This window comes from Serinus canaria, chromosome 3 (genome assembly GCF_022539315.1).
Source record: "Serinus canaria isolate serCan28SL12 chromosome 3, serCan2020, whole genome shotgun sequence".
Lineage (NCBI taxonomy): Eukaryota > Metazoa > Chordata > Aves > Passeriformes > Fringillidae > Serinus > Serinus canaria.
The window spans coordinates 4,066,330-4,085,823 of NC_066316.1; the positions used below are offsets into that span (position 1 = coordinate 4,066,330).

The following is a 19,494-nucleotide window of genomic DNA, read 5'->3' on the forward strand; positions in this document are numbered from 1 at the left end:
TTCTGGGCATCTTTATTGCGCCAGGGGGAATCGAGAAGCCTCTCCCTCCCGTGCTTTTTTCCCCACGGGCACCTTTATGCTCCTAAAGGAAATGGAGAATATCCCTCCCGTGCCAAGTTTATCCGCCCACCGGCACCTTTATTCCCTAAGGGGGGAATGGAAGAGCATTTCCCTCCCTCACACTCTCTGCCCTCACGGGTACCTTTATTCCCCAAGGGGGAAAGGAAGAGCATCTCTTTCCCGCCCTTCTCCCCTCGCGGGCACCATCCTTCCCCAAGAAGTGACGGGAAGAGCCTCTCCTCCCGGGTTTTTCCTTCCCTCAAGGGCACGGGAGAGCATCTCCCTCTCTCCATCCCTTACCGGCCCGTTTATTCTCCTGAGGGAAATGGAGAATATCCCTTCTGCGTTGAGTTTTCCCCTCACGGGCACCTTTATTCCCTACGGGAGGAATGGAAGAGCAACTGCCTCCCTCATACGCTTTTCCCCCCACGGGTACCTTCCCCAAAGGGAAGAGCGTCTCGTTCCCGCCCTTTTCCCCTCATGGGCACCTTTATTGCACAAGAGGTGATAAGAGCCTCAGCCTCTCTCACGTGCTTTTTCCCTTACGGGCACTTTTATTCTTCTGGGTTGAGATTTCCCCTCGCGGGCATCTTTATTCCTCAAAGGAGAATGAAAGAGCATTTTTCCCTCCTACACTTTTTGCCTCATGGGCACCTTTATTCTCCTAAGGGAAATGGAGAGTATCCCTCCTGCGCTGAGTTTTCCCCTCACGGGCATATTTATTCCACCAGAGGGGAATGGAAGAGCATCTCCCTCCCGGGCACCTCTATTCCCCCAAAAGGGGGATCGGAAGAGCATTATCATCTCTCAGGGGCACCTTTATTCCCGGAGCGGGGAACGGACGAGGCTCTCTCCCCCTCGCCACACCGAAGGCTGAGCGGGGCCCGCAGCCGCATCGCGCGCGCGCGCCGGGCGCGAGCCCTGCAGCGTTTCGGCCGCGGCCCCGCCCCTTTCTAATCGCGCCGCCATCCCCGAGCGGCGGCGGAGGGATACCCGGCTCAGGGCGGAGGGATCCGCACGCCGTAGCCGGCGGCCGAGCAGGGAGGGCGGGAGGCAGGCAGGGAGGGAAGGAGGACCAGGACGAGGCGAGCGATGCGGCGCGGCCGCGCTGGCTGAGGCGAGGTGGCTCCGCAGTTCGGGAGGACGGGGGTTGGGGAGCGGAGCGGAGCTGGTGCCGCGGGGAGGGTGGTGGAGCGGCAGGAGAACAGCTGGGGAGGGGTCGAGGGGCGCTCCCGGAGCGGCGAGGGGAGAGCAGAGCCTGAGGGGAGCGGCCAGCGCGGGGGAAGGGCGAGGCTGCGGGACCGGGCGGCGTGTGCCGGTCCTGCCGCTCTCTGGCGCCGTAGTTAGTGGAAAAGGGAAGGGATAGAAAAGGGAACTGATTTAAAATAGCCCCCGATCCCTCCGGGGGCCGGTTCCCTGTCGGTGCCATTGCAGGGGGGCAGCGGGTCTCTGGTGCAGCCGCAGCCCGGGGGGCTTGGCTGCGAGAGGGGCGGGGGTCCCTGCCCTCGCTGCTCCCCTCGCTCGGGCTTGGGTCTTTTTTTGTGGGGAAGGGGCAGGATGAGCTTGCGGAGTTTTGCTGGAATTTTTCCTTCCTTTCTGAGGCGCTGCTGCTGCTGAAGCAGATTTTTTCCTTCCTCTCTTTTTTTTTTTTTTTTTTTTTGTCTGATGCAGAATCCCAGTAGCTAGGCAGCCTCCCTCTTTTCTTTCCCTCCTTCCTTCCTTCCACCTCTTCGCTATGTAGGAAGGGAGAGGCATCAATGGAAAGGCTGAAATACGCGTAGATGGACTTTCGGATGCATTTTTTCTTGAAAGAGGAAGATAAATCCCGCTTGCCAGTGCACTGACTTTTGTTGGTGTTGCATCGCTTGGTAAAAATGGGGTTCACTCACTCCAGCTGAATCCTTGGAGCATTCCAGAGTGTTGCTGCAGTGAAGGACTTACCTTTATTTTTTGCATCAGAGGAGCTGCATTGATGTTAACCATTTTTTTGTAAAATGGAGAACGAGATCTTCACACCCCTTCTGGAGCAGTTCATGTCGAGCCCTCTTGTCACCTGGGTAAGCGTTCATTTTCCCCCTCACACGTTCCTGCTTTTATCTGCTCATTGTTTGAGAAGAGCCTTGCGGTAGGGGAGCGAGGTGGACTTGGTGTCACGGTGCTGGTTCTGTTCCAGGTGAAGACGTTCGGACCGCTGGCTGGAGGAAATGGGACCAACCTGGAGGAATATGTGGCGCTGGTGGATGGAGTGTATCTGAACGAAGTCATGCTGCAAATGTGAGTGTGGGCAAGCGCTGCCTTGGGGTAATTTTTTGCTGGTTTGTTTCTCTCGTGGTTTTTTGCTGCCTTATGAAAAAGCCTTTTCCCCCCCTCTCCCCTTACTGACCTTGGTAAATTACTTTCATTTGTGCGTGACCCGGTCATGTGGTGAGTTAAGAGGAGACTTGGGATCGTGGCAGATCCCGACTCCACACAGCTGAATGTCCGAGCAATGTATTTACAGGATGTATAGTGTGATACAGGCTGAATCATCTTTGTAGAACTTACTGGAAAATGGCATGACTGTAAATAGTTTCCCAGATTTCCACTGAGAGGCATAAAAAAGGTTCATCCTGCTCTAAGTCATGCTCATAAAGAAAATTTTGAATAAATTTGCTTGGCTAATAAGGTTCTAATCCATATCTTGGTGCACGTGACATGCAATTTAAGGATGGCATGCAGCTCACACAGGGCTGTTCAGTGAGCAAAAGGACTGCCCTTAAACTCCTTCCTCTTCAGTTTCTACACTTCCTAGTTAGAGTAGATAGCAGTTGAGCAGTAAAGCTGGTGCTTTAATTGTGAGTGTAGAGTGTTTTCTGACTACAGCCAACAGAATAAATGTTTTTACATGGGTTTATAACCTGTTTATTGAAAACTCTGGTTGTCAGAAAAAATCCTTTACAGTGGCTCTCTGTTAATTATAATTTTGACTGGAATGTTGCCCACTACTGTCATGCTGGAGAGTAACACTTGTCAGGTGTCTAGTGATATAATCATAAAAGTGTTACTAGTGTAAAAATTCCTACATACCTTTTTTTTTTTTTTTTGATATTTCGAGTCTGCAGAGAAATCCATCCATTTTCTGTATAGGTATGGAAAGCTGTGCGCTTATGGCCGGCTGGGTACATCCGTCAGTGTGTGAGCAGCTTGTGTTGGCAGCTGTTCCTCAGGAACACTGCTCAGGGATGGGCATCCTCCTGCTCTGTTTATAGCCTTTATTCATATTTAGTGCTTTAAAAGTTATTATCCTTGGTGTTCAGCTTGTGTGAGTAGTCTGTGTCAAAAGAGCAACCCTTTACCTCATTTAAGTGTGAATTCACAACCTTTTAAAACCAATATTTCCTTTGTCACCTATTTCTGTACAACTAAGACTCTCAAGTATTCACTCTAATGTTGAAAAATATGGAAAACTTGGTGGAATGGTGCTCCTTGAAAAAAAAAATTCTGAGTGGAATCTGGTACACTTTAATAAGAATTTTAAGTGATGCATTTCACTGAAGAATAGTATTTTTATTCCATGACTTCGTTATTTTTTTCTTGGATTGCATGAAGTAAGTAGATTGTCAGCTGTGGCTACTCATTTCAGATGGCCACTCATTTCAGAGCTAGTATGGGATAAAGAAGTTTGACAGCTGGAAGGCAAATTTAGCACTGGAACAATGTGATTTTGAAGAATATAGTCTTAAACTTTTTCCAGTCAGTCTTTTAATACTGAGTATAAATTGATGCATGTATGTAAAATGGAAAACTCTGGAGAAGGAACATTGCCATGCCTAAGGCACTGTGTGTTGAATTTGGCTGTGACTTTGTGCATCCTTGACCCCATGCCATGATTACTGTACTTAGGAAACATTGGGTGTGTATGTGTAAAAAATACACATTGGAGATATAAATTAAAAAAAAAAAAAAGGGTTGTATTCAGAACAGTAAAAACAGTGAAATGTGGAAAAGCATTGGTGTACAAATAAAATTAATTTTAGAAATATGTCACTACATTGGAAGGTCTTGTGGGAGCTGAGATGTATCACGGCTGGTTACTGGTTAGAATTGCCTCTTAGAACTCTGTTCATATTTTGGGAAAGTTCAGTTTGTTTTGGGTTTTGTGCCAGGATTGAAATAGGGGAAAAATTGTTTCATGTTTTGCAGTGTGGTCCTGTCAGTGGTGAAGTCACTGTGGAAACCTGTGTTAACTTTTAGTCCTGTTCATTTTGAATATCCACATATTAAGCAAGTGTCTTCATTTGCAAAAACAGATCCAGGATGCAGCTCTAACTAATCACCAATACAGATTATTCACAGTGTTTTCTGGTTTTATTTCTCTTTTATTTTCCTTTTATTCTTTACTAACATATATTGAGGAAATGTGGCAGAAAACTTTGTGTCATGTGACTTCAAAAGAAGGGTGTTTTTCGTCAGAATGTTGGGCTTGGGGAAGTTTTTTTGGTTGTTTGGTTTGTTTTTTTTTTAAAGCTCAGTGACTTCACTTGAGACCTAGAGGTTTGTGGTTAGGAGCTATGGCAGTGGGGTTGTTAGAGGTGCTGTGGTCCTGCTGCAAATGTTCTTTAATACTTACTTTTTTCTTGCCAAATGTTGGAAAAACAAATTCTGTGACCATAAAAGTGAGTGTTAATATTGGATTAGGCATGATTTGTAAACAGTTACACAGTCAAAAAAAAAAAAAAAAGGCTTTGTTTGTTAGAGAAGGTTTTTTTGTTCAGTTAGAAAAGAGTTAATCCTGCCCTCCATCATCTGCAAGTGAGAGTCCAGCATTTGGTTCTCCTTGTGCTTGTCTGGATCAACTTTATGTTCAACAATGGTAATGATTCAGACAGGGAAGAGAGGTGTCAGCTTTGGAATAGTTGCAGGATGCTGATGATGCTGAGATTTATCAGCACTGAGTTTGTTAGTAGCTCATCCATGAGGGAATTCATTGCATTCCTTGTATGATTTTTACCTTTGGATGTTGTGGGACATGTGGAAACTTGCCCAGATTCTGTTCAGTGACCAGTTATATCTGAAGGGCTCTCCCTTGCTGGAGATGCTACAGGCCAATTGATATTATTTTTTAAATTTTGTTTTTAATTAAGGAGAGTCCCAGTGTTTATAATATTAGCTCCTAACTTGAGAGAATGTTTCTAATTTCCTGTTTAAATTTAGGTCCTGTGCTTCAGAAGTATCCAGTTACTTACCTTCTGCTGGGATCAGTCAGTATCTGATACTTGTGGATAGAAACCCATCTGTCTTTCTAAATCTGAGCCTTTATCTTTGTGCTCTTTGATACAAAAAAGGGGTCATGCATCTTGGAAATAAATCAGAGCACCAGGGATCACTGCACTGGGGTTCTGCCGTGGCAGGGAGGTGGAGGAACATGCCAGGAATGCTTCATACCTTCACTGCACCTCTGGATCCTAGTGCTTCTAACATTATATTTATAAAGTGCTCCTAGGCTTGAGTGGAATCTGTTGTGTGTGGTACTGAAATCAGGGAACCAGTATCATTCAGTGGATTAGTCACCTGTTGCACACCCAATTACAATTGCACTAAAATAATACTCAGTTGTCCTGGAGATATTTTTCCAGATCCTGATTAACACCACCTCAGGTTTTTTTTAATAGTCTTAGCACTGTAGTGTTTATAAACTCCTCTGATCCAAAAAAACCATGCAGTATTTTTACAGAAACACTCATTTTCTGCATGGTATTTATTTCCATTTTTGATAGGTCTTGGTCTCTGATACTTGTTAACTGAATTCCAATAGGATTGGGTCAGAAACGATGAAAGACTTTCAGTATGAGCTGTGGTTCCCAAACTGACAAGAGTCTTGCTGGGTCCTTTGTATAAAAAGAGACAGCTGCAAGTACTTACAAGATTGGGGCTTTCATTACATTTACCACCACCATTAATATTTGGTCAAGCAACAAAGACTTGAAACAGTATTTTAGCTTTAATTGTTTTATATTACTGTGCTTTGTATTTGTGGAAATAAATCTGGTTTAAAGGAAGTATTGGACCCAGACTGTATGCAGGGCTGGTAATGTACAGAACCAAACTCTGGAACTGAATGAATTTAATCCACCGTCTGGAAATCTGGCTGCTTTCATCCCAGAGTGCCTTTTATAACTTTGGTCTTCATTACATCAATTAAGTGATACTTTCCATATCAGTCTTTGTATCCAGACATGCTGAAAACTACTTCAAAGATGCAGCCTTTCATTCTTCTCCTGGGTTTTTCCCCTTTTACCATTCTCCCAGTTTTTCACTGACTGAATCCACTTGCAGGCCTTTCACACCATCAGATTTTCCAGGTGGACTGGCTGCCTGTTTCCTCCCAGCACGCTGCTGGTGTGTGCCTAGAATGTGGACAGCTTCCCTGGCTCCTGCTCTCAGCCTTCACTTGTGTGCTTTTTTCCAAGCCCTTCAGCTTGCCAGCCCATACTTCTGGCTTGCCTATATCTTCCCCTGAAAACTGGACTCTGTCTCCAGTGCTGGAGCCGGCTGCCAGGCTCTGTGAAAGAGTGCAGCCACTCAATCCAATTAACTCCTTCTTGGGAAGACCAAGGAGGGAGAAGCAGCTTCAGCCAGGCCCTGGCTGGGTGGGGAAATGGAAAAGAGTTTTGAGGATAAGGAAATCGGTGACTTTGGCAGCAGAAGTAGGAATGTGTATTTTAGAAAAAGCTCAGATATTATTAAGTCCACACCTTTATCACTTCATGGTGTAGATTCACACTTCCCAGATGTGCTTTGTCAGGTTTTCCACAGGTGCAAGGTGTCACTTGGACTTGGTGAGAGTTGTTGCTCCCAGGAGTAGTTCTGCAGCAGCAGGGCTGAGATTTTCCTTCAGGAAAGCTGAATTTGTAACAGTCCCTTTTTTTGTAAAGAAGCAAATTCTTTAATAAGTGGCCCAGCACAATGTGTGCCAGGACTGTTGAAATTAAACCCTTTTGATTAGAGGAGAGGAAATGTAGTTCTTAGTATAATGATGAATGATTTTAGATGGGACCATCAGCCTGCGGTGAGCTCTGAACTGGGCAGGTGAGGTGGACACAGGCTGATCCCTGCACCTGCGGGGTGCTTGGGTTTTTGATAGATAGAGGGGGAAAATGCATGGGATGAACATGGAATGCCTGAAGTGCTTGATCTTGGCCTGTCTCTGTTTTACTAGCTTTTGTTATGCTTTTGTACCCTTTTCTACAGCTGATGTCCACTTTTCTTCATTCTGGCAAGCCTGATTTATTTCTCAGCAGGAAACTACTCTGTAGTTCACTCTTGTTCTGTGCAAAATTTTGGAGATTAGGAATTAAATCATCTTACTTTCCTTTACACATACCCATCCACTTCTGTCTTCTCTTCTTCATGTGCCATCTTGGTTATCTTTCTTTGACTCTGTCTCCTTATTTCTTTTGGTAGCCTGCTACTGCCCCATCCTTACTGTAGGCTGGTGCCTTGGGTCAGGGAATAAAAACTGAATTTAAAACTATTTTTTAATACATACAGAGAATTCTGTTAAGCCTGTCAACCATAAATAGCCATCTTAGATGTAATATCAAAATAACTTGTCTCAGCATTGAAAGCATTCTGACAAGGAGAGAACATACATTCACTATGGCTTTGCAGTCCTTTTTCAGAGAATTTTGCATTTCACATTCTACATGCTGTTTCAAAGCATTCCACGAGTATAAGAGCAGCAGTAAAATCCAGTTTTAATTTAGCTACAGACACCTGGCTGATTAGCTTGTACCCTTCAGTGACAAGGCTTTGCTGCTTCAGGTTTCATGGCTGCTCTGGGGATCTCTCCACCACAAACCTTTGCAAAGTATTGCTGTGCTCTGATCTTTCTTGTGAAAACTTACTAGTTAGCTGAATTTGGGTGCTAAATCAAGCTCATCTTATGCCAAATTTGAGATTTACTTCTAGATTTTCCTCATTTGTTTCTTCTGTTAAGAAGGGGCTTTTGAGTTTTGTGTTTGTTCATATGTTCTTATTTTTGTTTCCTCCTCTTTTTTGTCTAAGCTAAATAGCAATTTGTTGCCTTCCTTGTCTTTTGTAATGCCCCACTTTTCCCTAGGTAGTAATTATTTAGGGATCAAGACATTTTCCCAACATGCTGCTTTGTTAGAGCAGGTGACTTCAGTGGCCAAAGATTATTTGGGAATAACTGTGTGAGAGTGTTTGTTTTTGTTTGCTTTGTTTCAGAGTCCAGCCTTTATCCTGAAGATGCTCCAGAGGCAGTTGTTGTTGAGCACTGTTTGCAAAATGCCTCCTTTTTGTTTAATGGGATTCACTGATGCCAGGGCTTTGAATTGAGGCAAGGCTACTGCTTGACCCAGGCAAAAATTGCCTGCTGTTGTATTTTGGGATGGGAAATTGTAAGGGATGAACCCATAAAATGGTGTCTGTTGTATTCCATTGAGTGAATCTTTGTGTTGCACATTTAGAGACACTCCAATACTTGCTTTCTTTCCTATAGTGACAGAAGACAGTCCACTTAGGTTTATTACAGAATTTTATCTTGGTTTAAGCTTCAGGGAAATATTTGCTCTAGTTTTCCTCTGTGTGGTATCTTTGTTTTTCTTAAATAAGCCCCTGAGCAAAAAGTGTCTGCTGGAATTTCCTGGTAGCTTGGGAATACACTTGCTGTATATTTGGAGTATTGTGTGTGCTGGGCAAAACCAGAATACAGAGCAAGGGAGATGTATGAGAGAATGCAGGCAAATGTCACATTGTCACTAGTCTAACAGTGGGTGTGGAGAACGATGAAAATATGTCTTTTATTATTAATAATTTACTTATAGAGGGTTTATTTCCCTTCATAAGAAAGGAAGTTATCTACAGTGATGGTGTTCCAACCAGAAGTATTTTGGGGAAATCTGCGTGGTGCTATTTTTACAACTGAAGATCTTTCTAGTCACTGCAACCACAATATTTGTGTATTTGGTGCCATCACACATCAGAATTTCCTGCAGTTGTTAATGCTGAGTACTGAGGTGTTTACCTGTGGTCAGACTATTTGTGACTGAAGTGAGAACTAATTTTCTTGAGAATTTGTAGCTTCAGCCAAGTTTAAAGTCAAGAGTAAAGTGAACGTTTTTCCAAGTCTTTTAAAGGAGAAATAATTTTTGGTAGTGCTGTGATTATCAAATAAAGCAAAGTTTGTACTGTGGTGCTGTTAGTTAGGATACAAGAAACAAATCTTGTCCTTGCATACTCCTCTTAAGAGGTTTTTTTTTCAGCTTAAAGAAAAAAGACTGCATAAATGTGTATTGCTTTTAAATCCTATGTAGTAATTTTCCCTTACATTAATATTTTAAATGTCTTAGAAATCATGTTAGCTCCACAAATGTCATTTGCTCAGGGCAATGAGTGTTCATTGTCTTCTGTTCTGTGCTGCTGCTGCTTCCTGGCATCGGTGACAACTCTGCTTCTTTTATAACTTGATGTTTCTTCCAAACTAATACCTTCATGTTTGCAGAGTGATCCTCCCAAGGTGTGCTGTGAAAACATTTCCTGACTGCAGTGCCCTGGGATGTTTTGGAGTCAGGCTGCATCTTGTGATGCAGCTCTGGAAGTGCTGTGTGTGAAGCTGGTGTTACCGCTGTCACAGCATTGCTGAGGGTGACAATGTTTGCAGCGTTCCCGTGGTCAGTTGCTTTGAGGTGTTAATCATAAAGTCAAGTGATTCTCAACTGCTCTGGTTTTTGGTACTGAGCTGAATCGGTCTTGAAAACTTGGACTCATTTCAGAAGTAAAAAATGTTGGCTCTGAGAGGGAAAATAACAGGCAGTGCTTGAAGTAGAAGTCAAAACTTCAGACTTCAGTATCCTCAGTATTTTGCTTCTGTGGCATGTCCGTGTTGTTGCTTTCCTGACCTTTGGCCTGAACACTCTTGCATCCTTGGGCACCTTTTGGGTTTAGTTTGATTTGGAAAATTGTGTGGTGTAAGCACTACAGCAGTTTAATTCTCCCTTTTCAAATGATAAACCTCCTGTAATTAAAAAAAACCCTTCAAAACCAACCAAACAAACCAACAAGATGTTCCTTGAAAGATATTTAGATTTGTGGGATAGAGTGTGTTTGTCAGACTTTCTGGTTCTCGTATGTTTTTCCTCACTAAAAAAATTTTGTTTGTTGATGTTTCTTCTGGGAATTCTCAAATTTTTAATGCCTAGGTGTGCTTATTTTGTGTGTTAAGTGTTCTGTGCTGCTCTGAATCCTGTAGCTTTTCCTTTCTGTGAGTGACACTTGTTAATTTGGTGGCAGCCAGATTACCTTTTGCCAGCTGTGTCATTCATTGATTTGTTGGGGGAGCTCACCCAGGTTACTTGATATGGTCAGCAGTGACACACTAGGTTCAGCTTCTGGCAGAAAGCTTTATTTTTACATACTACCCTTTAGTGTGATAGGAAAACAGTCAAAGTGAATCAATAGTAATGAAGTTATTTCATGCTATTGGATGATAAAGACAGTGGTTGCTCTTTAAACTTGGAACTTAGGGTCCAAGGTTTTGGTCTTTTCCACTAGAGTTTGCTTAGTCACAGATGTGTTTAGTCAAACACATTTCTTGTTTTCTCACACATTTTACTCACCTACATACATGTTCTTCACTGCAGCTAGGGAAAAGAGAACAAAAATAAATCTGGACTTTGTTTCAACCCTGGGAAGGAGAAATGAGAGCTCAGTCAGCAGACCTGTTGAGTGCACTGTGGTTCAGCCTGGCTGTTGGCACATTCCCATGTCCCTGGCAGTGTGGGGCTGTGAGGGGATGTCTCTTCATGCTGATGCGGTTGTGATGTGCAGCAGGTCCCCATCCCTGGGGCAGGGAGACCCAGGGCAGGACACAGCTGCAGCTCTTCCAGCACCCTGCAGCCTTGAGGAGCCATGCAGCTCCTGTGCTGGAGTGCCAGCCAGGCTGCTGAGGCAGTGGGCAGCTGCCCTGGGAGCAGTTGTGCTGCTGAGAGGCTGAGGCTGGCAGAGGGAAGCTGTCTGCATATGCTCAGTATGCACAGATATGTTCTTGGCAGTGCTCCCTGTGATCCCACCAGCCACTCTGTTTGGGTCAGGCCAGTTGGTCGTGGTTTGGTTGTTTTTTATTTTTAAGTAGGCATAGGGCTTCAGCCTCCTAACAGTTTATGATGTTGGACATAATCCTAGGAAATGGGGTTTTGTGCAAGGGCCAAAAGACTTTTGATGTTAGGCCTGCTTCCTAAAGCTCGCATGATCACGAGGCAGAAAACGTTGGGTACAGCTGTTGGACTTCTGGCACACACAGTCAGTCCTTGCTAAGTGCAGAGTTAGCCCAGTGTCCTGAAATGGAGGTATTAATATGATTTTGTGATGTTTGTGGTATCTTCAGATGTTTGAGCAGATGACCATTTCAGCACTGCATTGCTTGCTGCTCAAGCAGTATTGTCTCAAGGATAGAAATACAGTGTTCTACAACTAAAAGGTAGATTGGAAAATGTTAAGCAATTTGAAGATTATCAGTTATTCTCCAGTGAAAGCTCCAGGGTTTTTTTTTTTTCCACTTCTTTATTGTTTTGTCAGTAAAAGGACAGTGCTGTATTAAGTCTCTTTGTAAAACACATTTTGAGCATGCTTATTATTTTTGTGCCAGTAGTAAATAATGAAGATGCTGCTTTATTAGTTGAAGTCTATCCCAAAATTCTGTTATCAGTAACAACTGAAATATTTGACAGATACCAAGAGTGAGCCTCAGCATTCCAGTTAAAAGGACTTGGCATAAAATAAACTTTATTAGGCTTGCAGCATTTATCTGTACAAGTGAATGCTGTGCTGCTGTAAGCTGAACCACAGGGTAGCATTTCACTGAACTCACCAAATACATTCAAACAATGGTATATTTCAAATTAGGGAGCGTTATGATACCAGACTTAATCATTAAGTACCATCAAGGAACAGATGGCAAGGGAGGACACAACTGGTTTGCAGTCTGCATAGATTTAAGCATGAGGCCATTAAGCTATCACATTCCCATTTCTGATAGATTTTGGTCAATGAAAAATTAAAGACACATAATCCCTGATTATATGAAGTCTCAATCTGTGATTCATGACACTGGTAGTATTTCTAAATCACTGAAGTTGCCTGTGTAATCAGGAGTTTTAAACTAATGCATTATTGGGATAGATGCTCCTGTCTGGTTTTATTGCTATTGAAATTAATGTATCTTGTCATAAGTAGGTTGCTCTTAAATGTAAAATTGCTTAAGGGGATCTTTCACTGCTCTGCTTCCTATCGACTTCTAGACAGATTTGCCCTATTTTGCTGGGCTGTTTGCCACTGAAGCAGCTCAGTATCCCCACCTCATAAAAGGAGCAGTTCAGAGCATGGATGGCCTTAAAAATGTTTATAGTAGCCACCAGAATCTGAAGGTTTTAAAAAGCTGCTTTTTAAAGCTGTGTCTTAAACTGGCAACATAGACTTTTTATCTTCAAAACTATTTAATTTGCATCCTGTATTTCCATCAGTTTATTTCAGTGTCATTGGATGTGATATATTCTAATAAACAGAATTGTTTTGCATTGATAAAAATAGAGTAATTGTAAACATTTTACTGGTCATAGCAATTCAACAGTTCAACTTATACCCATAAGTACTTCATTAAAATCTTTAATAAATCAGTTTACCATAATTGTAAATGAGTTTAGAGTTGCTCTTTGAAGGTTCAGGCAGTTCATATTTGGAATTTTATCTTTCTGTATGAAAAATAGTTGCACTTAGACTTGATGCTTAGTGAAAAGTATGAGTATGCCATGACTTGGACCAGCCTGAAAAAATTTCTGCAAACCACATAAAATGGAAATGTGCAGCCAGCATCCTGCTATATTATTTCCTCTTTAAGAGGGACAAATTAAGATATCAGTGTTTGAGATAATGAACTATATAGACTAAATAAATAATATTTAAAATGCTGTTTAGTGAATTTATGAATGTTCAGGTTGGAGTCTTTGAAAAAATGAGACCTGGTTGTCAGTATTGGAAGTGAAGGTGGGTTCAGTTGGTTTTCTTTTTTAAAAATAAGGAATTTCCTGTTGAAGGACCTAATCATGGTCCTTTCATAACACTGGTGTGAGGAGGGATCTGTCAGGTCTGTGCTTGGCTGTTCCATACACAAACCTGACAGCTCAAACACAATCTGAAAGGTAGAAATAAATCAGTGACTGAAGATGAGGGAGCTCTGCTAAACACCAGCACAGAGGCTGCTTGGTGGGAATCCCTCAGTTCTCAACATTGACTTTTCAGCACAGGGTCATTCTAGCAGGTAGCCTCTAAACAGTCTGTTTATAATCATTTAATGGCATAATGTGGTTAGAAGGATCTCAATTACTGTAACACAGAGGTGAAGTCCTGTTTGCAATGGAAGGTGCTGAGAGCAAGATTGCACTCTAGCAAGCATGGGAAACAATTTTTTGTCCAAGTCACTCATCCTAGTCATGGCTAACATGTACTAATTGAGAGTGTCAAAGACAACTGACCTCCCGTGGTTGAAGAATAATGAGCCACGAGGACATTCATTCCCAAAAAACCAGAAAAAGGAATCTACTACCAATGGTGAGTTATTGAGGGTCCATGTTTAATTAAAGAAAAATGTCTGGTAGAGAGTAGTACTCATATCTCACTACCTTGCTTTTACTGAACCTTAAAATCAGTGGGTTAAACTTCTTGTTCCCACTACCTACTTTTAAGTTCTGCTGAAAAATGTTAGGGAAACTTGGAGTTTGGGATTTCTGGTGCACGCTTTGCCATAATCTTTTGGAAAAGTTTAAAATTACTAAAATTTTTTTTTCTGTGCATCAGCTTGTCCCAAGGCTGACATTCTGATTTTAAGTGCTGGTCATTTGCACTAGCAGAGCATCTTGAAACTGGACAGTGTTTTTCCCAGTGGTAAAAATCCACCTCCAGAGCACGGCTGTGGCCCAAGTTTTCCCAGCAAAAATTCACAATCCCAGTAAACTGCTTCCTGCAATTTAAGCCAACAACAAAAAGCCAAACCAAAACAAAAAACTCCCTAACTTTCTGTTTTAAGCTACAGGAATGAATCATTTTGGCACTGAGCGGGTCACTAATCTTGTCCTAGAGGGAGGTGAGGTGGTTAAAGCAGCCCAAGCCTTCCCTGCTGGCTGGGCTGATCCTGTGGTGTCATGAGGATCCAGTGCTGTGCAAATGTTGAAGTTTTTGTTCATCCAGGATCAATCTCAATATCCTAATACAGCTTTGGAAATGAGAAAATGGAAAGCCTGAGCTTTTATGACGTTTGTGTTTTGAGTTCTTGTGGTTGCACACTAATTTTGGTGTTGATGCTAAAATAAGAGCTGGCACAATATCCAGGAAACCCCTTTGCCCTGGTCTGAGTGCTCTAAAGGGAGAGGCATCTGAAATGGGTGGCTGTAGAAATGCTGCTGAAGATGATGAAAAAGCCCAGAGATAATCTTCATCTTTAATCTTAATGACCATGGGATTAAGGGCCCAAATCGGCCTTTTGGAGATATGCATGTAGAAATAGGAGACTTCAGCTGATCTCTGTAGGTCAGCAGGATTTAATGTGGATTTTCTCTTCTGATTTTAACAAATTTGAATGAATTCAGTGTGGAAAGGAGTCCAGTTCTGTGCATCTGCAAAGCATAATTATTTTTAGCCCATTTAGTTGCTTTTACAGCTACAGGTTGGCTGATCTAATAAACCCAAGGTCACATCTTGGTCACATGGTTTGGCTAATATGTTCTGAAATATATTTTAATTGTTTATAATATTTTTAGGAACATGGTGATGAGCATTTAGGAATGAGGCAATTACCCATGCCCTAATTTTCCTAGATTTATAATAAAAAATACAGAAAGAAGATACTGTGCCTACTGCTTTTCTTTTAAAAAATATCTGTGTGTTGGAGGTGCATTTTTTATATGACCTGACTTCCTTTCCCAGCAGTGGTTTTTCTATTATTTCTATTTGTGTTTATAAGCCAGGAAATGCTGATAGCAATAAACTGAAGAAAAGACATAAATATATATATTTTAAAAAATCTTATATGCTAAAAGTTAAGTGAGCTGTAAAAGGCAAATAAAGTTTGTGTAGGTAAGTTATATAAATAAAAAATATGTAATTTTTGTACAGAGAGTATGTGAAACTGCCAATCAAAGGGATAAATTGCATCAGAGTAAGTCACAATACCAAAATATTCAGGTCATTTTTGTTTTATAGCAAATAACTCCTCTTTCTGCATTTGATTCTGACTCTGATCCTTTGCCTGTGAGTTATTGAATTCCATTACTTGTGCACATTACCAGGATCATTCTCCATTGCCATAGTATTTTTTGGAAGTTGTTCTTTGGGGTTTTTTTCCTCCTAAAGTTTGCCAGTGGCTGTTCTGGAAAGTGTATTCTGTATTCCATTGTTTAAATCATTAATGACAATGTTGAATAAAACCAGAGCCAGCAGACACATATTCCTGCTGGGAGCCCTGGTTTGACAGGGAAAAATTGCTAGTTTGTTTTTGAGTGCAGCATCCCAGCCAGCTCTCATTTATCTGATAATAATATCATTAAACAATACAATAATACCATTAAATATCAAAAGTTGCATTTTCAAGGATCTGTAAAAGTGAGAAACTTCACATTGGCCATCCCTTAGGAATTCTTTAAACATTTCAGGGAGTGTTGTGGGGTGTGCTTTGATTCTGCAAGGTTTTCCAGGAGAAATCCCAGTGAATGGTTGTCCTGCTGTCCTCAGTGTGTTACAAGGTATTGAAAAGGGTGACTCATCTGCCTTTCCTCAGATCCTTTCTGCTTTGTGAAGGAAAAAGTGATTGATTTCCTCCCTGAAGCCAAGACAAACCAGAGAAAAATCTGGTAGTGTATGATAGTACATGACAAAAACTCCAATTAATAATCCCTTTGTTGTCACATTCCAGCAATCTGTAAATACATTTAAAACAGCTCAGTGTGTGTTAGCACGATGTGTTTCACATTCATCATCGTTCTAAAAGTTAAGAATTACATTTTGTTGCTAGTAAAACACCATCATGGAGCCACAAAAACTTTGCTGTCAGACCCATTCCCTGGGAGTTGGGGTGGGTGCTCCCAGTTTCAGACTGCACTGGCAGCAAACAAGAATGTGAGGCTGGCTGGCTGTGTCAGAGACACATTTCATGCTCTTTCCATCTTCCACAACTCCTTATTGATTTGTGGAGGGAAAAACAAGGCTGGTTATCAAGACAAGGAATGGCTGTGCTGGCACATTAACTAGACCATTTGTTTTATAGAGAGAGCTTTAAAGATTAATGGTCAGTGTGTTTAATGTATTCTTTTTTTCTTTTCACAGCAATCCAAAGTCTGCTAATCAGAGGATAAACAAAAAAGTAAACAATGATGCATCATTAAGGATTCAAAATTTGTCTATTTTGGTGAAACAAATAAAAACTTACTATCAGGTCAGTAATTGTTTGTTGTGTTATGTTTTGCCTGGAATTATTTCTAAATTTTCTTCTGTAGTTATGGATTTAAGGGTAACAGGAGTAAGATGAACAAGAAATGCTTGTGTGGATGATTGTTTAGATATCTGGTCCAATTTCTTATCACTGTTTACAGGTATAAAGGTGGTGTGAATGCACTTTGGTATGAATGATGATCTGTTTGCAGAATAGATACTCTGTGTGTGCAATTACTCCTGTGGCTGGTATTTTCTGAGTTGAAGCCAGTTTTGTGCCAGTGAGAGAGATTACTGCATGTGCATTTAGTCTTGTAAATGGAATTTTTGTTAGAAAAATGTGATGAAATTTACTAGGCTTAGAATTAATTGGGGAGTTTGTGGTAAATGCGGTGAGGATCTAAGTCAGAGCTGTAAAAGAGCCACTGAAGTTTGATGCAGTGGTAGGAGCTGGTCCTGTGCCTGCTGGATGCTGAGCTGGAGAGGGTGCTGTACACATGGACACAGCACAGCTGGGCACTGCTGCTGTCACCAGTGTCCCTTTAGTGTGGCTTTAGTGCCCTTCCCCTCTCCCCTGCTCCTTCCTGCAGGAGGGCCCAGACCTGGGAGACATCCTTTGTTCTGCCTCTCCCCACACCTCCTGGCCTGAAGTCTGCTGCTCCTCCTGTGTCCACACACAGTGTGTGCTTCCCAAAACTCTCAGTGCAGTGAGGATTGCCAGCTGTCACTGCCCTGACCAGCCATGGAACATCTTCCCAGCACTTCCACCCTCTCTCCTTGGCAGCCCCTGCACATGGATGTATGTGCTGCCTGCTAAGGCCCATATGCTTTTCCTTTTCCTAAAGGAAGTCATTTTCCACCAGGCATGAGTGTTCCACAACTGGTGCAACAGAAAGTACAAACTCTGACAGGATTGATCTTTTTTGGAACACAGAGCATTCCCCATCCTGCCCTGGCCTCATGGTATCACCAGTCCCAAGTGCTCCAGAACCAGGCAGAATTACTCGCATTTAGGTTCAGGATTGTAGGTGTTGCTCCAAACCTTTTTGATAGAAACAAGTTTATTAGAGCTTTTTTAAAAGAAAAAAAAAATACTCTTTTTAAAGAAATGGTAAAACCAGTCACCACTTTAGTCATGCAAGCTATATTGAACTGCCCTTTTTTAATTGTTTTATACACTTTTCTCCCCCTCCCAGTCTTTCAAGGTTTTGGTCACCATGCAGACATTGAAGGGCTGGTGTTTCTAGCAGGAGTGAAGGCATTTACTCTCCAATCTGGAGAGCTCCTTGGAACCTAGAATTGCTTTCTGCATGTGTAGCTATTCACTCCCTACAGTGCCTGCAGGGAGGTTTGTGCTCTCTGGTAGTTGAAGTGTTAAAGGATGGTCTTTTTCACAGAGGGGTCAGTTGAGTTCCTGTCACCTGGGAACTTCCCCAAGGCAGGAAAGCTGGGGCTTGATGGATGCCTTGGAATCAAACTGAGTGGCCTCCCTTAGCCTGGGGTGAGGCAGGAGCCTCCCAGCCCAGTGCTGCTGAAAGCTGAGAGTACTGGAGCCCTGCCTGGGGGTGTTCCTGGGGGTGCCTAGGATCCCAGGGAGGGGACAGCACACCATTCACTGCACTGAGAGAGGATTTTACTGAGGGTTAGCATCAGACACTGATGAATGTGGGAATTTGGGATTTTTAGCACTGTGTTAACCTAACTCTTTAACACTTCTCATTGTGAGATTGTCCATTCTGCTTTGTTCCATGTGGAAAACCTTCTCTCAGTTTAGTGAAAAATTGCATCAGTGCTGTGCATGCACTTGTCAAAAAAACCTGCTCTGGTAGCATGTAACATTCAAAATTAAGGTGTTATGTTAGATTAGTCAATTTTTCTGTTCCTGTACCATCTTAGTTATTCTCTGGAATTACAATTCTGGTCCTGAACCAGTAATTGGAGTGTGTACATTTCTGGGCAGTGTAACTGTTCTCAGCAGTTAGTTCAAGACAAATGATTCTAAATTTTTTGGTGGGCTCAGGAGGTTTAATCCATGAGTGTCCATGACTCTCAGCAGATTTGACTGAGGAGGTGAAAATCTTCAGTAAAATAAATGCTGGTGAACTGTGAAAGTTTGTGCAAGCAAAGCCAGTGCTGAGGTTAACACCAAGAGACAGAAAAGGTGTCAGACATCTCTGGGGCACGGCAGAGGTGTTGTAAGGAAACAGGTGATCGTGTCTGTTCAGGACACATGGTCTGGTTACTGCTGCTCATACTCTGCTTTGATACATGATCAGCTTTATGATAGCATCATGGAATTCTTTGAGATGGTACCAAAAAACCACCCCCAAAAAACAACAAAAAGCCACTCTAAAAATATGTGATTTTCTTTCATAGTAGCTGTCGACACTCACTAAATTCATTATTTTTTGTCTGGTTTATATTGATTTAAAACATCCTGTGGTGCGCTTCATGTCTTGTTTTTATTTGAAAATAGTCTTTATGAAAGTCTGAAGTACAGGTGTCACAGTTGGTTACATTTCATAACATTGGAAGAGGTCAAAGCTGATTTCTCCCTCCTTGTAATTGGTCTTAGGCATGTCCAGAGGGAATGTATATTTTACAGTTTGCTATTAATCAATTCAGGTATAATGTTGATGTTTTATATGAACTGGTGAGAACTTTCAAGTATAGCTGTAACTAATAATTTCTACTGGTGTTTTTCAAGAAATATTGGGGTTTTTTTCAGTTTGACCTAAAGCAAGTGGACTTGTGTTAGGCTGTTGCTTACAATGTGACACCTGATGTGTGCCTTGGCTCTTCTGGAATATGTTGCTTTTGAGTAGCAGCATTTTATATAGTAATGGATCTGTCACTGTGGAAAAACAAAAAGCCTGACTATAGGATGGCATCTGCTGGGAATAAATATCTGGGAACAGGAGAAAGACTGTTCTGCTTCAGGAGAATTAGGCTCTGTCT

At 42.1% G+C, this 19,494-nt stretch overlaps 1 protein-coding gene across 8 annotated transcripts in view; it reads left to right on the forward strand.

Annotated features, from left to right (window-relative positions):
- CCDC88A (coiled-coil domain containing 88A) overlaps positions 1 to 19,494 on the forward strand; it is a 71,337-nt gene that overhangs the window by 2,840 nt on the left and 49,003 nt on the right. For 6 of the 8 annotated variants that reach the window (XM_050972185.1, XM_050972186.1, XM_050972178.1 and 3 more), the window contains exons 1-3: positions 1,934 to 2,117; positions 2,234 to 2,334; positions 16,432 to 16,540. In XM_050972185.1, the coding sequence (XP_050828142.1) occupies positions 2,055 to 2,117; positions 2,234 to 2,334; positions 16,432 to 16,540 (273 nt within the window). In that variant the 5' untranslated portion in view covers positions 1,934 to 2,054. Of the gene's footprint in view, positions 1 to 1,041; positions 1,183 to 1,933; positions 2,118 to 2,233; positions 2,335 to 16,431; positions 16,541 to 19,494 lie in introns of those variants that run through there. The other 2 variants (XM_050972180.1, XM_050972179.1) reach the window with 2 other exon arrangements.